Source organism: Lactuca sativa, chromosome 5, assembly GCF_002870075.4.
Source record: "Lactuca sativa cultivar Salinas chromosome 5, Lsat_Salinas_v11, whole genome shotgun sequence".
Lineage (NCBI taxonomy): Eukaryota > Viridiplantae > Streptophyta > Magnoliopsida > Asterales > Asteraceae > Lactuca > Lactuca sativa.
Window position 1 is genome coordinate 348,730,739 of NC_056627.2, and position 17,433 is coordinate 348,748,171.

Here is a 17,433-nt window from a genome sequence, read left to right on the forward strand (position 1 = left end):
GATAAGTCTAATAACTATAACTGCCAATATAGCTTCATAATCCGATTAGCAATCGTAGTTCTCAAAAGCCGCTATCAAACTCTGACGCGTCCATTAGATAAGGGATCATATATTCCTCCGTTCTACAAGATATCCTATAGACATGAGACATGGATTATAATCCTTCTCTCTGTCTAAGTTCTGTTTCCCGATTTCCGATTTATGACGACTGACTAACTGAACAAATTAAATCAGTCCAGGCTTGGCCAAGCGCTTAGGGTGTCATCACTAAATCATCGAGGGGCCCATAGATATTGCTTTTATCCCTCTTAGGGTAAAAGGAACGGATAAACATCAACTCATATGCTTGCTCTATTTACTCATCAAATCACACACAACAATACGTTTTATAACACCAAGTTACTGGTGTGTTTACGTATCATCAATGTGCAACCGACTTTTAAATTACAACTATATGTCTTCGTTTGAAGAATATAATATATTATCGTCTCACAATCACTCGTGATAAAATCCATGAAATAATTCATGTGAGCATGGGTTTAATCTAATACTCAAATCTTATTACAGGAGTACTCATGAACACTGTAACAAACTTGTGCTATGTCTAAATGCTTAGACAATCTATAGTCGGATTCATGACAATCTTGCCTCATTACTTACTTCCAAAGTATGATCGACTGTGGATGTTTGAATAATCTTATTATTCGGTAAGTAAAACATGCGAAGTGAAACACAAGAATAATCGAATCCAATATGGTCTCAATACTTTTGAGTATAAATGTAACACTTTATTATTTAATCACCATATTGATTACACATTATTCATTGTATAATGTTTCGACTAATCAACTTAACATTTAAATTAAAACAACGGTTATCCCATGCTCCAAGCATGCATACTATGGTTGCCTATGGTCCTTACCTTGTGAAATAAGTCAATTGAACACGTTTTCAATGATGCTCATTTCACCATTCCCTAATCCTTATTATAAGTGTAAGAATACAAAATTCTTACCACTACTAGAATTTGTTTGAGTGTAAACTTGTAAGCAATGTTCCTTTTGTAATGTCGAGGCAACAAAGGCATAAAGACTTAGACAATGAAATTACAAAGCTTCCCATTGGAGATTGTTACAAGACAATTCCATAGATACGCAGTCTCATATTCAAAGTACATTCCTTTGAACATCCTTCTTGCATAAAAGTTTCTAACTTACTCATAGATTCTTAATATCCAACTCCCATTATTGAACTATTTCCATAATTCCCATATGACTATTCATTCTAAATAGAATCTTATCTATTCCGAATTATATCAGTATGGTCCATCAATTACTATACCCCCGACTGTTCACAAGCAACCAATCTTCAGTGAACCTTAGATTGTCCTTGATAGTTGTTTAACAACTTTAGTCATAACCAGTTCTGGTCCGTTTTTCCTCTCAATGCCCTAGGCATTTGGAAAATTAGAACAAGTGAATATTATAACATATGCAATCGATCCTATACCTGAAGCATATGCGATACGATTCATAATTTCTTACAAAAATACATGATACTTGACCAGTCCTTTGCTATAATATATCCATATATATAATTTCTTTATGTTGAATCATTTCGACATAACATTCATGTATGTACATGACTATATTCTATTAAAATCTCAATCTAAGCTTTTAGATTCGAAATAGTGAAACAACTTTTCTAACTTTGCATCTTTGCAAATTAAAACTTTGTTTCCTATATATATGGTATCACTAACTTGTAACACTTAACGTAATAATTGTGCTCCCACTAGCATAATGATTACGTACTTACAAGCATAACACTTATGCTCTCACTAGTTTTGACATGTGCTCAGAAACCAGTTGGACTTCTAGAAATCAATACTTATTGGCTTTCTTACCAAAGTTCAGAAATCTGATACAAGATGCTTCGATAAGACTTTATCTAGGCTTCTCAAACTCATACACCTTACCATAGATAGCTCATATGTGTGTCTAAACTATATCAAAACTTTTAGTAGTAAGTCTCGAATGTTAAGACTATTTTCCATTTCTCACAATTCGAACTATGAAGTGGGATGCCGTAATCATACTCGAATTTGAGAATGCAATTAACACGATTGCTATCTCCTTAAAATCCACTTAGTAGAAATGTTTCCTCACAATCATTTTCATGAAGCGGAGAGAAAAGTTTGTCACTTAGATTTTATGGTGCATGTGCTCCTATCCATGTGAATTTGTCATAACCATAATCACAAGACAAGGTTTGTGACAAATCCGAACTCATATGGACTGAACTTGTTCAATCTTAATTTCTTGCCATTTGGTAGCATAAGGGCCTACCATTGCTTCCAAATTATTGAGCAGATCACCCACTTTGATCAATGTACTTTCACTGATCAAGGTGCTTTGCCTTATGCAATCAAATGAGAACTCATAGAACTCACATGCATAGTCAACTTAACTGGAATGGGACAGAAACAAGAATGTGTCAACACGATATGTTACAAACCTCAAGTCGTGTGCTAGCGATTAACAATAGGTTTACTCTTGATTAGTTCTTGAAACTTTTGAAGATCTTTAAGACTCCCACTGACCTCTTGACATATAAGATTCTCTTCTCAAGAAATATTTCTTGAAAAACAAATATTCAAGAGTTAGTGCGGATTCTTATCAAGAATGACACTTCATATAATTGGTCTCGGTTGGTGTTTGTCTTATCCAAGACATCACAACTACCAAGTACAAATGTGTATGAGTAAGAAAACTTTTCTACTCCACATTTTATGATGTGTTATAAACCTACTTAGAATATGTCACTCAAGACACTAAGACTCGATTTTGGAACGAAGTATGACTCATCTTCTTGATTTAACCATTTCAACAATTCCCAATTCCTCTTCTTAGCCATACAAGTGCACTAATGTGTCCTTAGAGGATCAATTGTGATATGGTTCCATAATCATAAGGATGATCATAAAACATGATACTAAAGTATTCTCTTTTCCTTTCAGATTGGAGAAACTTTTATCTTTCTGCCTAATTGATTCTTCTTATTCGTTCTGCTATACTTTGAAACTTTTCAAAGTATTAGAATTACACTTAATCTTGTAAGTATAACCATATTTACTAAACTTTTATTAAATCATGATGAATAGACTTTATCATCCTTTGTGTTGGATCTAACCAGTGCACATCAATGTGTACTAGATCTCCTAGTCCTTCACTTAACTCACATACTTATGCAAACAAGGAGTTAGTCTCAATTTTCCTAAGTACCAAGATTTTCATACTTCATATAATTCAAATCACATGATTCCAAATTTCTATGCAATTGAAACTTGGGCGATGAGAATCTTCCTTACTTAGAAAATTACGACATTACCACAATCTTCAAATATAAACAACAATTTTCACAAATGCCATTGCAAGGAAATATAAAATAAGAAAAAAAATATTTATAAAATGCGGAAAACTTGTCCTTACAATGCAAATACATATGAAAACTATGTTTCTAATCATTCCTAAGCAATCTATTATAACTCCTAAGCAGCAGCTCAAAAATCTGATCATTGAAGCATGCGATCCGAATCCACTTCTTCATGATCAGACACAACATGCTATTTCCTTTAAGCTCCCTTCTTTCTCTTTGATTCTGCAAAACCTCAAAATGTAATCTTATCACATCATGTTATTAAGAATCTATAAGTAGGAACTTAATAGAGTTAGATAATTGGACTACCTGGAGTAGAGTCATACATTTTGACTTTACCATCCTTGCGATCTTTTAGGTAGACATGGAAGCTTCGCATCCAATGCCTCTTCTATTGGCAATAGAAACAGACTCTCTTGGAATGGTACTTAGCCTTTCTCTTTACCATTTGGTCAAACGATTTGACCTTGGCCGATTCCTTTCCATTGGGAAGAGAAGACTTTTCTGGACTTCCAGTGTCGCCATTGATAATATCCGTGGAAGTTTGGGAGATTGATCTTCCAATCAAATTTGTTTTACCAGTGCGCCAAATCATTGCTGATTCAGCAGCAATAAGCAAATAAGTAAGATCGATAAGGGTCACGTCATGTTCTGTCACATAGTGGTCTTTAACAAAATCACCATATGATTTAGGAAGTGAATGAAGAACCAAGTTAATAGCCATCTTCCTTGGGAACACGACACCTAACATTCCCAGCTTGTCAATATGCAGTTTTATGTCCAAGACGTGAGCACATACAGACTTTCCATCTTCATGTTTGTTTTCCAACAAGGCTTGAGTGATCTTAAACTTTTCAAGTAGAAGAACATGTGGGTCGGGGAGAATAATTGGAGGAGGTGGAGGAAGTGAAGAATGATTTCCATTTTCATGATCGAAGTGTGGATCATCTTCATGAGGGAAGCTTTTTCCAAATGATTCGGGAAGACCATAGTTGTCAAAACTAGACATCTACAAGGGGAGAAATTCAAGTAAGTTGATTTAATCCTTAATATAACACCCAAATGAAATATTAAGGCTAGGACCCAACACAATATTCTACGATTCGGAAGAGGGATGCCGTAATCCAATTGTAAAATATTTGAAGGTAGGTAAATGACGATTTACCAATTTCCATCACGAAAAATGAAAAAAAGTATTAAGTTTTAAATGAATTGAAATTCCTAGATTCTTTTGAGATTCATTGAACTTTTCAATGGCATGTTTAATCTTGATTATGCCCTTCAAGTTTGTGACTGAGATACTGAGGATCACAAACAAGGTGTGAGTAACCATGCAAATTAGCTTGGTAATCTCGATGGCATTAATCACCTAATCAATATGCCGGTTAACCACACACGCTCCATTGATCAATGACAATTTACTAGAAACCCATTGCCATCCTTCATTAGTCCATATTAGTGTGTCGGTTAACCACACATTCTCCACTAACTGACCAGTAAGGTGCAATGTGCAATTTTATGGGTTAGCACCAAATTCACATTTTTCTTAAAGTAACTAAGATTGAGAATTTATAAAATGTTTAGTTACTATATATGTTTATTATAGTTTTAATGAGAACTTAGTGTCCTATCCTACCCGTTCGGCTAACGACCCTCCACTAGTCAAGGAAGCGGTGGGTGAGAGTGGACACTCATTCAATCTCCATTTTATAGGCAATTTCCTTATACCCCCTTTATAGACCAACTTCGTGAATGAGACCTACTAACAGTAAGACTGACTTTTAACTTATACATATATAATATATTAGACTTTTAGTTTTGTATAATATAAGGGTGTATTTTACACATTTAAAATACTAAGTGGTTTAATCTATTAATGAATTAAAATTTTAATTTAATTAAACTTAAATCATGTGATAATGGATTTATTAATTCTCTCTTTTAATTAAACACTTAATTAATTTAATAAACTTCATAAGGGTGTAACTTGAACTATTCAAAACATCAAGGTTCTAAATTTAAGATTTCACAATTAAAGCTTTTTAATTTTTATGAACCTTTTCAAATTACTAGGGTTTTAGAATTCAATATTTCAAAATTAATACTTTTAATTAAATCTTAAATTCCAAAATTTGAGGGCAAGTTTTGAAACTCTTCAAAACCTTTTGGATACCAAAACATGATGGCAAGCTTTGTAACTCCTTAAAAAAATTTTTGAGTTCCAAAACTTGATGACAAGTTTTGTAACTCCCTTAAAAACATTTAGATCAAATTTAAACTAATAAAATAATCATATATCTTTATCTTTTACCAATTTGACCTAATCAAATTCATATAGCAAGATGATTCAAATCAAATTCTATAAATAATTAACATTTCACAAAATCAAATAATTATCTTAAAAAATGACAATCATCATTCAATTTGGATGAGGATAATCATTACCTTATCAGGAAAAATCAAATTTTATCATTCATTACAGTTTGTGGTAATGATTCTCATCCAAAATTGGCCAAAAAACTCGAAAATATGTAAACAGAACAATCACCACGCCGTGGTAACTATGACCACGTCGTGGTCACCATGCAGATTCCAAAAAACGATTTCTTTTTGCTTTGAACAATTAACCAATGCATCAATATAACAGAAAACACCCATGGTTCTGATACCACTTTTGGGTTTTAAGTACTACTCCATAGTGCATATACAACCCTAATTCCTTGGATCTAAGTTTTCTCTAATTATACATGCAACTTCATATTATCCAAAGAATATACCCTAGCTAGCATGCAATTTGAGATATACCATATAAAAACTATTTAGATGAATACCTCTTTGTTGTAGCTTGTAGTTCTTGGCATTTCAAGAGCTTAGCACCTCAAGTGTGATGCCTCAAATGGTTCACAAAACACCACCAACAATTGGAGGATAATGAGAGAGAGCTTGAAGACACCAAAAAATCGACTATGCTCTTCTTAGAATACACATGGTCCGATTTTAGGGTTTAGGGGTTACATTTATAGTTTAGAATTCCAATAGTCACTTGTAAACCCTAATTCTTACACTTAGGATTATGATACAACAATTGATTTGGTCTAACACTTAATGGACTATCTTATAAGCTTAGTCCATCACAAATCAATCATGGATCATTAGCCTGAACCAAATGTATCACTGATTTACATAATCAGACCCCGTTAATTTAATTAGTCTCTTTTGATCACTATATTAATTTCTAATTAATTCTTGATCAATACTAATTAAATAATACGATTTCTCAATTAATATATTATACTTATAATATATTAATAAATCACAAATAACCTCTTTCTCAAATATCCATCCTATCAAATTGTTTTGGTGAATGCAACCCAAAATGGACCATGCTATTATCGGGTCAAGTACATACTAATTATAGTTATGGGCTTAGACACCTAATCCAACACATAACGAATTTCAAAATCATCAAAACCTTCATCATAACATAACATGCGTAGATTAAGCAAAGTGAGGAAGTCTCTACCTTTGACCAAACAAGCGCTTTTTCTTTTTTCCACAATGAAATCCCCAACAGAAAGATTTATAGCTTCCTCAACCTTTTCAGAATCATACTTGTCTATTTGATCACCCCTAACAATGCTAGCATAGAAATTAGAAGGGCTCACGGTTTTTTTTAGCAATAGAGGCAGCAAGATGATATCTATCATGTTGAATATCAAATTTCAGTATTCTTGGAGTGGCAACAAATAGGTTATGGAATCCAAACCAAACATCACACAATTTTTTAATTACATAATCACTGTCTCTAATGCCCACAAACCTAACGAATCCAAATCTTTTTCCCAATCTTGATTTCTTGGTAGAGATAAAAACACCCACTACTTTTCCAATTCGATCACAAAACCGCCAAAGATCACTACGGTTAACAGATTCAGGGAAATGTTTTACATAGAAAGAAGATATATCCTTACTGGAAAGACGAAATCCATTACGAAACAAGTGTTGTCGTTGCCCAATGAGTTCTTTGTAACCATAATGAACGTTATTCTTAGGCCAAGAATCCTCCTGTTTCCAATGTTGATCATGAATAGAAGGACCCATGAAGGAAATCGAAATTTAGATGACTTAATAGTAGACATAATCAATTGCAATACAAATGGAAAAAAGGATGAAGATCGAAATTACTCTACCGGCGTGTGGTCCCGCCTGCAAAGGGTAATTTGAAATTTCCGACGAGAAGGTGCTTTTTGACTTGGTATTAAGGATCTCAGCTTTTGTTAAAAAAACACAAGTCATTAAAACTATTTACTTCCACAACTTGTCTAGATTCAATGGTATTCTCTTACTAAAGCACCTCGCAGTAACCACCCGAAATACATGCTCAAACCTCTGATGCCATTATACTTGTTGAGCTACCCTATATCTTTACTACTATTTTGCAACTAATTAAAATGGTAAATGACATAATATTTATTGAACTTCTGAATACTGGATATGATGGAGATGAATTCATCCTTTACAAAATGACGATAATATCTATCATAGAACCTTTTTTTTTTCCGACATGTAGAATAGTGGACACTCGTACCGTATCTTTGTCAGTTAAATCATTAAGTGAGTTATCAAAGACACCTTATATGTCTTTCGCCTTTGCTATGTCAAACATTTAGACAAATGGGAACGCCCGATTTTGGAAGTCCTTGGCTGAGAAACAAGCCACAAAATAGTCACCGAACTGCAAAACTGTTATCATGCAAAATACCTTATTATCAATAAATGTTCTTAGTCTCCTAGATGAAATAATAGTTCATCCGTGTTGGACCACGAAAATGTGATAACCTCCTTGCAAAACATGTAATTAAAAAAAAAGGTCACCTTCCACACCTATAAGGACATCGAGCTACATCCCACAACATGAATCCATGAAAAGGGCCTCCATGTTGGAGTATTTTGTACCTTAGCAAGAATGTTCCGACCCAAGTTAGATTTCCAAGTAAGAATCCATGAAGCATTGTATATAATTAAAGTCATGTTGACATAATAGTAAACAATTTATATTATGGAATCAGTTCGACACACAGTTTGCAATCTGGGACCGTTTACATGTTCGAGACTATAGTTCTACCTAAATAATGGTATATATCATATAACTTCTATTCCAACGGTATCATGTGTTATACTTCGTCTGTGAGGTCGAATGTTCAAATCTCGTCTGAGACATAGGATGATTTAATAATTGTTTAGGAATATATTAGATTTGCCCTAAAAAAACTAATCTTCTATCCTAATAAATAAGTACTCAATTGCCATGTGGCAACTGCTAAGCCCTCCCCCAAACTAATTTTCCCGCTAAAAACGTCTAAGTAAAATTCTGCATTTGCCCTTACAATCCGTGTGAGTTCCTGATTTTCAGCGTTACACACACTTCAAATATTCACATTAAATTAGGAAATACCCTTATGCTCTTAGTTGTCAATTTCTATTATACTAGTTATGACGACGTTTGATTGATATCCCGAAATATTAGCAATCAATTTTGAATTCGATAGTAAGAAAGGAAACATAATCGTATCCAAAGTTAAAATACATAAGAGAAGGATTTCCCTTCATATATACCTCCAATCCTTACTTCAGTCAATCACCCATTTTTAAAGATAGAATCCATTTGTGGCAAATAATTGAAGTTCTTTTGCCATCGATTTCAGGTTACTTATCAAACTTCATCTTCTTCATGTTATTTTTTTGGTTTGCAATTGTTTTTTTTTTGTTGAGAGACGTAAGGATAATTGCATCTGGTTTGTGATTTACGGAGTACATCATGTTTATTTTAGTTCTTGGTTGCTAAATTTTATAATTATGTGAATATCGACTTTGCAATTGGCTCATACCAAAACACTCCCATAATTCCGATTTAGCTCTTCTTGATACGGTCAGTTATCTACTTCCTTCTTGATAAAACTATCCTTGATAATCATTTTATTATTATGCATATCTTTTCCACATTTATTGGTGTATTCGAACAAGGCTTTCTATTATTGATGTGTTTTGGTGGTAATATAATATAAATCTTAATAAACAACTACTGTTTGTTTTAATTTATTCGTGAATCTTAAAAATTAAAAATAATGGGCAATGAATTAGGGACCATTTTAAGTTAATCATACTCGCATATCACCTGTTCGATGTTATGCTTGAGTAGAACTGTGACGTAATTTTATTTTTTTGATGTTCATAATTAGTTATTTTTGATGTTCTATAAACGAGATGATTTGAGGATCCATAAGTAAGGAGTGACATTTACTTTGATTATTTTCATTTTGTAATGTGATTAGGATTACCGATTACAATTTCCATTTTTCAAGTTTAATTGATTTGTTTTGGGATTTACCAAAATATATATATATATATATATATATATATATATATATATATATATATATATATATATATATATATATATATATATATATATATATATATATTTCAAGTTTAATTGATTTGTTTTGGGATTTACCAAAATATATATATATATATATATATATATATATATATATATATATATATATATATATATATATATATATATAGACTTGATACGTGAAACCTAGACTCACTTAAATCATAAATATAATAACTTTCCTTTGGTCTTCAAAACATATATCGTAATTGCTTGTGTTTTCCGGTTATTGTTTCTTTATAAGTGTGATTCTTATTTTTATTTATCTTTTTCACTGTTTATTTTTTTTAATATGCTCTGTCTTGATCATGTTGGTCACTCCATTTTATACAAAAGAATATAAACAGGTTGCACTTTTTGTGAAATCCTAGTTAAACCAAAGTCGTTATTTTTGAATTTAATCCATAGCTAGAAAACATTGCACGTTTAAAACAGTTTAATCAAATTCTACTTTAATCCAAAGTTGGAAAAATCCATATGGTTAATACATTGAAAAAAAACTATTTTTGGATTTCAAAACAAAGCTGAAAACATATGTAACCGGAAAAATAAAAAATGACAACAAAGTTCAAGTGTAATCCGAAGTTGCAAATAGCATTCTATTTTCGAGTTTAATCCAAAATAGCTACCTGTTTAAAGTTAACAAACTCGAAAAATCTGGAATAAATATAAAAGTCGAATTTAATCCAAAGTTGGTTGCTATTTTTGAATTTTATCTATAGTTGGAAAATATCTGTACATTTAGAACATTTTAATCGAATTCAACTTTAATATAAAGTTGGAAAAAAAATCTTAACGACATGTAATGCAAAACAATTGTTGGTTTAGAGAAGTCAAACACTTGCCCATTTAAGACAATAGACTTTGGTAATATTCTTAAAAATTGAAAGTCATAAGTTCTTTGCATTATTTCATATAACATAAGCGTTGCATATTTTTCAATTTGCTTTAGTTTTATTTGCTAGGGTTTAATTATTAATTAAAAATTAAAATTTCTATTTATGTTTTAGCATAAATTAACACAAACAAAATACGATGAAGGTATGCTGAAAGAGAATGATGACAAAGAAACAAATTTTTCAAAGGTCAATAGTGAAAATTCTGTAAATGATTGAGGAATATTCTTGCACAAATGGAGTATAATTGTTCAATCATTAAGTATTGTTCGAGAACTCTTATGAAATATGCAGATTTTATCTTCTAAATAGTATATGTTTGTGTTTTCCAATACTATCTTCCAACCGTAATTACGATTTTTATGGTCTCTATGCATTTTCATGTGCTTCTTCCTTTTTCTTTGATTTTATCTTTTTATGTTTGGGTTAGCATTGTACTTTAAAATAAGAGTAAATGACATTTTTTTTGAAAATATTTGGTTGGTCTTTATGATTTTGGATTATGAAAAGTGTTTTTCTTTCACAGCCATGGAATTAAATCTAGTGGTATATAAATGCCAAAGAAGCCTAAATATTCACAAATACTTAAGTAACACCCCTCAATCCAACAAAAGCGGTGGTCTGCTCCTTGTATGGTGCACGGCCGTGTAACAACAATTAGAAATAAAGGCATTTTATGACAATGAATTCTATAACTTTTAACAGATTGCGATATAAACAATTTCATTTTTATATAACTTTACCATTTACCAAAGGGTTTTTTGTCCGGTGGTATCCGGTGTTGCACTCCCTCCTTGAAGTTGAGAGTTTAAGTTCCACTATGGACATATGTGAAATAATGTAGGACTAATTTAGTATATATTTGTATTTGCTGTTAAAAAATATATAACTTTACTATTTACTTTCTACAATAATTTGTAAAAAATTTAATGGAATATATTAAAAAAAAAAAGGTAAGTCTTTTTGTTATTATACGGTTCGAATACCATGGAAATCTAAACTTCATTCAATGACAAATTCACATCACACTAGCTATGATTGTTTTTAACCAATTGAATTACAATTATTCGTTCTATATTATTCAAACTATTTTATCAAAACATACATTATCAAATATCAACCTTCACTTTTAATTAATATTAGTAGCGTTTTTCTTTTTACGAAAAAAACATCGATTATCTATCGACCTTGAATTGGCAAATATATCAAGTAAAATAGTTTATATATTAATTAAATAACATCAAAAAAAAATAAAGTAATACCAAAATCCATGTAAAATACGACAAGAAAACAATTCCATCTTTTACTATCTAATCATTTTAAAGCACTAGAAGAAGATGAGGCACTGAAGCATTGTCCGCAAGTTCACTCTGCCACACGTTCTTACATTTAGGAGATCTCGGTGAAGCCAAAAAGATATTACTAGACTTTGTGTAAGAGAAGACAGTAAGAGAAGTGCTCAAATACTCCTTGACTTGTGTTATAATCTTCCCATTCTCCACCGTCCATGCATGCACCCAACATGTTCTTCGGTTGTCATAAAGGTGGTAGCCCTCTGCAACCACCGTCGACCCAAGACCAACAACAACAACAGCCTTAAAAGAGTCGGTGTCCTCGATAACACAACTTCCAGTGAGCAACTGCATAAGGTTGTACTTATGAGCGGGTGGCCCATGGAACCACCAATCGATATCTGGAGCTAGAAGACGATGCACACTTTTGGTGTCACGAGCGGCCAATGCCCTGTAGAGGTCACACACAATCTTCTTGTTTTGTCCTTCCATTTCTTTTTGATTAGGCAGAAGGAAGTTATGTGTTTATATAGAGTTTGGAGACAACCCAAAAGACGAAGTTCAAGTCCACTTTTATAATCAATGTGGCTCATTCAATGTAAGAAATATTATGACAAATCAAGTCAAAATCTTTGAAAACAGTAAACTATGTAGACAAAAAAAAGACAAATCTCAAGTCCATTTATTTAATTGACGTTATAATTTAATAATCGTAGGAAGACTATTTAAGCGTGATGAATAAATCTACAAAATTAAGTTAAAATCCAAAAGATAAAAAAGTAATAATAAAAAATCAGAATATTAGTAGACTACACAAAAAAATATTTTTCTTACATTCTTCCTATTTTAGTGGATATATCGTGCTTTCATGTTAGACTCAAGAATAGTTCAATTATATCAACATATAACCTAAGAGATTTGAAAAACCATAAACAAGATGCTGAACTTTTGTCGGTCCACGACTACTTGTGATCATACACTATTCATGAGTAATATTTTTTTTTGTGTGACAAATTCCGATTATTTTTAGAACTCAATTGGTACATTATCAACTAATTTAGACAACTTTTCATACCCAATTGGCCTCCATTAATTCAAGACCAAATTACCAACATCCAAAATCAATCATTTCCTTTTGTCCTGACCCCGAGTTGCCTGTTACTCAGAAAATTAAAATTCTTGCCTTCCAAAAAAGCAGAACGTAAAGCCTTTGAGTAGCTCAGCCTAGACTTAGATGGATTGAAGGATACCACACCTAGGCAGGGCTAAACGAACCCAATGTTTGAGAAACTGTTCGTAAACTATTCGTCAGTATATATGTTTATGTCTGTTTAGTTAATAAACAAGCTAACATTAAAAAGATACAAACATGAATAATAGAGTCGTTCGCTTATTTAGGTTTGTAATCGTTTATTTATATTCATTTATGTTTGTTCGTTTATGATTGTTTATATTCGTTAATGTTTGTTTTTGTTTGCTTATGATATTATATATGTTGATCTACCATGATGTATGAGGATTGACAAATCAATCATATAATGATCTTTAATGTAAAATCATGCAACAGAGTTGTTATTTATCTTTGATGTTGGTGTGAGTAAATGGTCCAATAATAGAATAGATGATGGATTTATACGTTATGAGTCTAATATGAGAAGCTTTTCAGGTTTGATTTTTTGTGGACATACGACAATGCGGGGAGAAGGTTTTGAGTATTTCCTAATTTGTTAGTAAGCAATTTTGTTCATTTGTTTTGAAGAAGTGGATGCAAGTTTATTTTCAACATGCACTTTTTTCATTAATTATACAGGACCTAAGAAAGAAATGAAACTTTAAAAGGGTTGGACATGTAATATATAGAAATCTGATGGTGTCTTTGTAGGGATTATACAATTGGGGCCAACACTCTATTATTGCAAAAGAAACTTAGAGAACCCTATTTTTACAAATGATCTTAAAAAATGCTCCATTCTTCAAAAATCTCGTCAACTGATCACTTGACAAAACAGGTGATGGTAATGGAAATGGTTCATGCGTGCACCCAATTGACCTTGCATTTAATTATGCGAAGAGGCCCTTCAGCCAATTAATGCTATTTGTTGAAATTTAATCTAGACTTTGGATTAATTTGGTAATTATATTTTGTAGTAATAGTTGGTGCATGGTTATTTGTGGAGATAAGTTAGTTATTTCCAGCCAGCAACTTGAATGGTTGCAATCGTTAGGATTAAGAGTTGCAACTGTTAGAATGAATTCTATATGTATATTTGTAAATTAGTGGATTAAATCAATGAACATTTGTCGGTTGTGTGAAAACAAATACTTCTGTCCCTCTAATCTTAGTTAAAGATTTACTACAACACTCTTGAAGTGATGGTGAAAAATGATCAAAAAGGGTGGAAAGTGATGGAGTGATTGCCGGAGGTGGTGGTCGTACACTGCGTTAGATGACCAAGTACATAAGATAGTTGCATCATGGAGGTGCGTGAAACAAAAACATCAATTATCGATCTTTTCTTTTAATTAAAATTTCATTTATAGTATTTGACATATTAAACAGCATCAAGAAATAGAAAGAATAGTAATTAACAAAACCCATATAAAATACGAATAGACACGAACGTAGCTAGCTAGCTACCATATATATGTTACTATATCTAGCTAATTAAATAATGAGTTTAGAGAACTAGAAGAAGATGAGGAACTGAAGCATTGTCCGCAAGTTTGCTCTGCCACACGTTCTTACATTTAGGAGATCTTGGTGAAGCCAAAAAGATATTACTAGACTTTGTGTAAGAGAAAACAGTAAGAGAAGTGTTCAAATACTCCTTGACTTGTGTTATAATCTTCCCATTCTCCACACTCCATGCATGCACCCAACAGGTTTTTCGGTTGTCATAAAGGTGGTAGCCCTCTGCAACCACCATCGAGCCAAGATCAACAACAACAACAACCTTAAAAGGGTCAGTGTCCTCGATAACACAACTTCCAGTGAGCAACTGCATAAGGTTGTACTTATGAGCGGGTGGCCCATGGAACCACCAATCGATATCTGGAGCTAGGAGACGATGCACACTTTTGGTGTCACGAGCGGCCAATGCCTTGTAGAGGTCACACACAATCTTCTTGTTCTGTCCTTCCATTTCTTTGTGGTTAGGATCGAAGAAGGAAGGAATTTTGTGTTTATATAAAGAGTTTGGAGACCAACAAAAAGTACAAATTAAGTCTCAAGTCCACTTTGCAATTTGTGTCGTTTGTTATATTGTAAGATAATATTATTTATGTGCCGTAGAATCAATTCAAAATTAACCTTAAAAAATAATAAACTATATATGTACGACCAAAAAAGACAAAACTCCGGTCCGTTTATTTATACAATATTAGGTGATAATTGTAAGAAATACGAAGAAATAAAATCAAGTCAAAGCCAAAAAAAAATTATACAGAAAAAATAAACAAATAAAAAAATCTATTGTTCTTCCCTTTTTATATAGATTGTCACAGGTTCACATTGGACTCAAGAACGATCAAACCCACATGACCTAATAGATTTAAAATAACATTTATATATGCATATCTCATAGGTCCAAACATACTCACATGGATAACTAGTAGTACCTAAATAAGTTTCCATGCAAATGCGAACCACATTAGGTTGGGTTCATTAAACTTGAATGCGAGTACACTATATTGGAATCAACCCTATGTACACATCTCACATCTCAGTGCAAAAAAAAAGCACCACTTTTGTTGCATGATCTTCAAGATGGAATTGTTGGTTAGAAAGCCTCAAATCTCACTCTCTAAACTCTTCGTGTGTATATATATAAACTTGGAAAAGAGAATAAAATTTTTAATATGAAGTATAACCGGTGTACTTTTGCAGAAAAAACTTACTGTATTCATATCAAATAAAGCCTTTATATAGGCTTACATGCATACATCACGTGGGACAGCTAAAACAGAAAAATACTAATCTAATCTTAAAGAAAAGGTACATGATATGACTTCTTCTAAACCCAAACGTGTAAAACCTCAACGTACATATCATTGAAACAATCAAACCCCTTTACCCATTTTCCTTTATTCAAACTTTAAATGACTTAAACCAATGATAAACTATTAATTAAAAACCTTAAACTTATTAAACCAGCAACCATGCATCTAAACCTGTGAATAAAACCTGATTAATCCCAACAATCACCCATTAATCAGGTTTTTTTTTTCAGTAGATCACAGCAATGCCGGCTCCTCCTCTATGATCAAGTTTGCTTCTTTTTCCCACTTTGGACATTCGTTGTTGTAATGACCAAATTCACCATATTTGTAGCATTTTACGTGGCTCTTGTCCTGAACACGTTCCTTACCATCTTGACTCCTCCCAGACCCACGACCTCTTCCCTGGCCACGTCCAAAGCCATCCCGATGCGAACCGCCACTGCCACAATGCATACAACCATCCGACTTTTCTTCTCTTGACAACAACAACCCACCATGAACGTCCTCCACCTTCTCGGATCCTTTGATGCGCTCCTCATATGCCTTTAGTCTACCGACGGCGTCATCAAAAAGCATCGTATCCAACTCAAAGCATTGCTCAATCGACGCCACGATTTGAAGAAAGGACTTAGGCATAGAATCAAGTAACCTTTTCAGCAAGTCAACTTCTTCAAGTTCATGTCCGAGACTCCGTGCTTTCGAAGCTAAACCACTCAACTTGGCTGCAAAATCATCAACGGTTTCTCCCTCCTTCATACGCAAGCTTTCTAGTTCCCTCTTCAAAGTTGCTAATCGAGCCGTTCTTACCCGATCCACACCCAAATACCGAGCTTTTAATCCTTCCCAAACCCTTTTTGGATCGGTGTAATCGGACATTTGCAACACCATCTCTTCTGGTATTGCTTGAAACAAGAAAGCAAGAGCTTGTTTCTTCTTCTTTGGATCCGATTCTCCACCCGATGGCTTTGCTTCAACAGTCTCCCATATGCCATGTGCATCCATGATGGACTTAACTTTGACTGCCCATACTGGATAGTTGGTTGGGGTCAAAACCGGAATCTGATATGACATTGAACCACCATCTTTTACTGCAAATGCCATTTTTCCTTTCTTGTGAAAGCCCCAACCTCTTCCGATCTCACCTGTTCGAGGAGCTTTTTCCACCAGTCAAGAAAACAGAGCTTCTGCCTATCACATTTTCTTTTACCCAGCAAGCAAGCCAAACCAAAATCCCACCCGTTTTGATTTTTTCTGCTTGTCTCTTCCGCTTCTGGTTAGGCTCCTCTAACACGAAACAGATGGATCAAGGATGGAGGCTGCAATTTTTTCAGCCTGCTAACAGAAACGGGTT

At 33.1% G+C, this 17,433-nt stretch overlaps 3 protein-coding genes across 3 annotated transcripts; all 3 read right to left on the minus strand.

Moving 5' to 3' along the window:
- Positions 1-12,110: 12,110 nt before the first annotated feature.
- On the minus strand, positions 12,111-12,841 carry LOC122197959 (wound-induced protein 1). Its single transcript, XM_042902179.1, has one exon. The coding sequence runs from the start codon at positions 12,573-12,575 to the stop codon at positions 12,111-12,113; it is 465 nt and encodes a 154-aa protein (XP_042758113.1). The 5' UTR covers positions 12,576-12,841.
- A 1,920-nt stretch (positions 12,842-14,761) lies between these two features.
- On the minus strand, positions 14,762-15,226 carry LOC111898363 (wound-induced protein 1). Its single transcript, XM_023894287.1, has one exon. It carries the CDS (start codon positions 15,224-15,226, stop codon positions 14,762-14,764), a length of 465 nt encoding a protein of 154 aa, XP_023750055.1.
- A 1,090-nt stretch (positions 15,227-16,316) lies between these two features.
- LOC111898362 (uncharacterized) lies at positions 16,317-17,183 on the minus strand. The gene has a single exon (XM_023894286.1). The coding sequence runs from the start codon at positions 17,181-17,183 to the stop codon at positions 16,317-16,319; it is 867 nt and encodes a 288-aa protein (XP_023750054.1).
- Between the last annotated feature and the right edge of the window lie 250 nt (positions 17,184-17,433).

Excerpts from the sequence above, each read along its gene's own strand:
- LOC111898363 (XM_023894287.1), bottom strand. The coding sequence starts at position 15,226 with ATGGAAGGACAGAACAAGAAGATTGTGTGTGACCTCTACAAGGCATTG.
- LOC122197959 (XM_042902179.1), bottom strand. The coding sequence starts at position 12,575 with ATGGAAGGACAAAACAAGAAGATTGTGTGTGACCTCTACAGGGCATTG.
- LOC111898362 (XM_023894286.1), bottom strand. The coding sequence starts at position 17,183 with ATGGCATTTGCAGTAAAAGATGGTGGTTCAATGTCATATCAGATTCCG.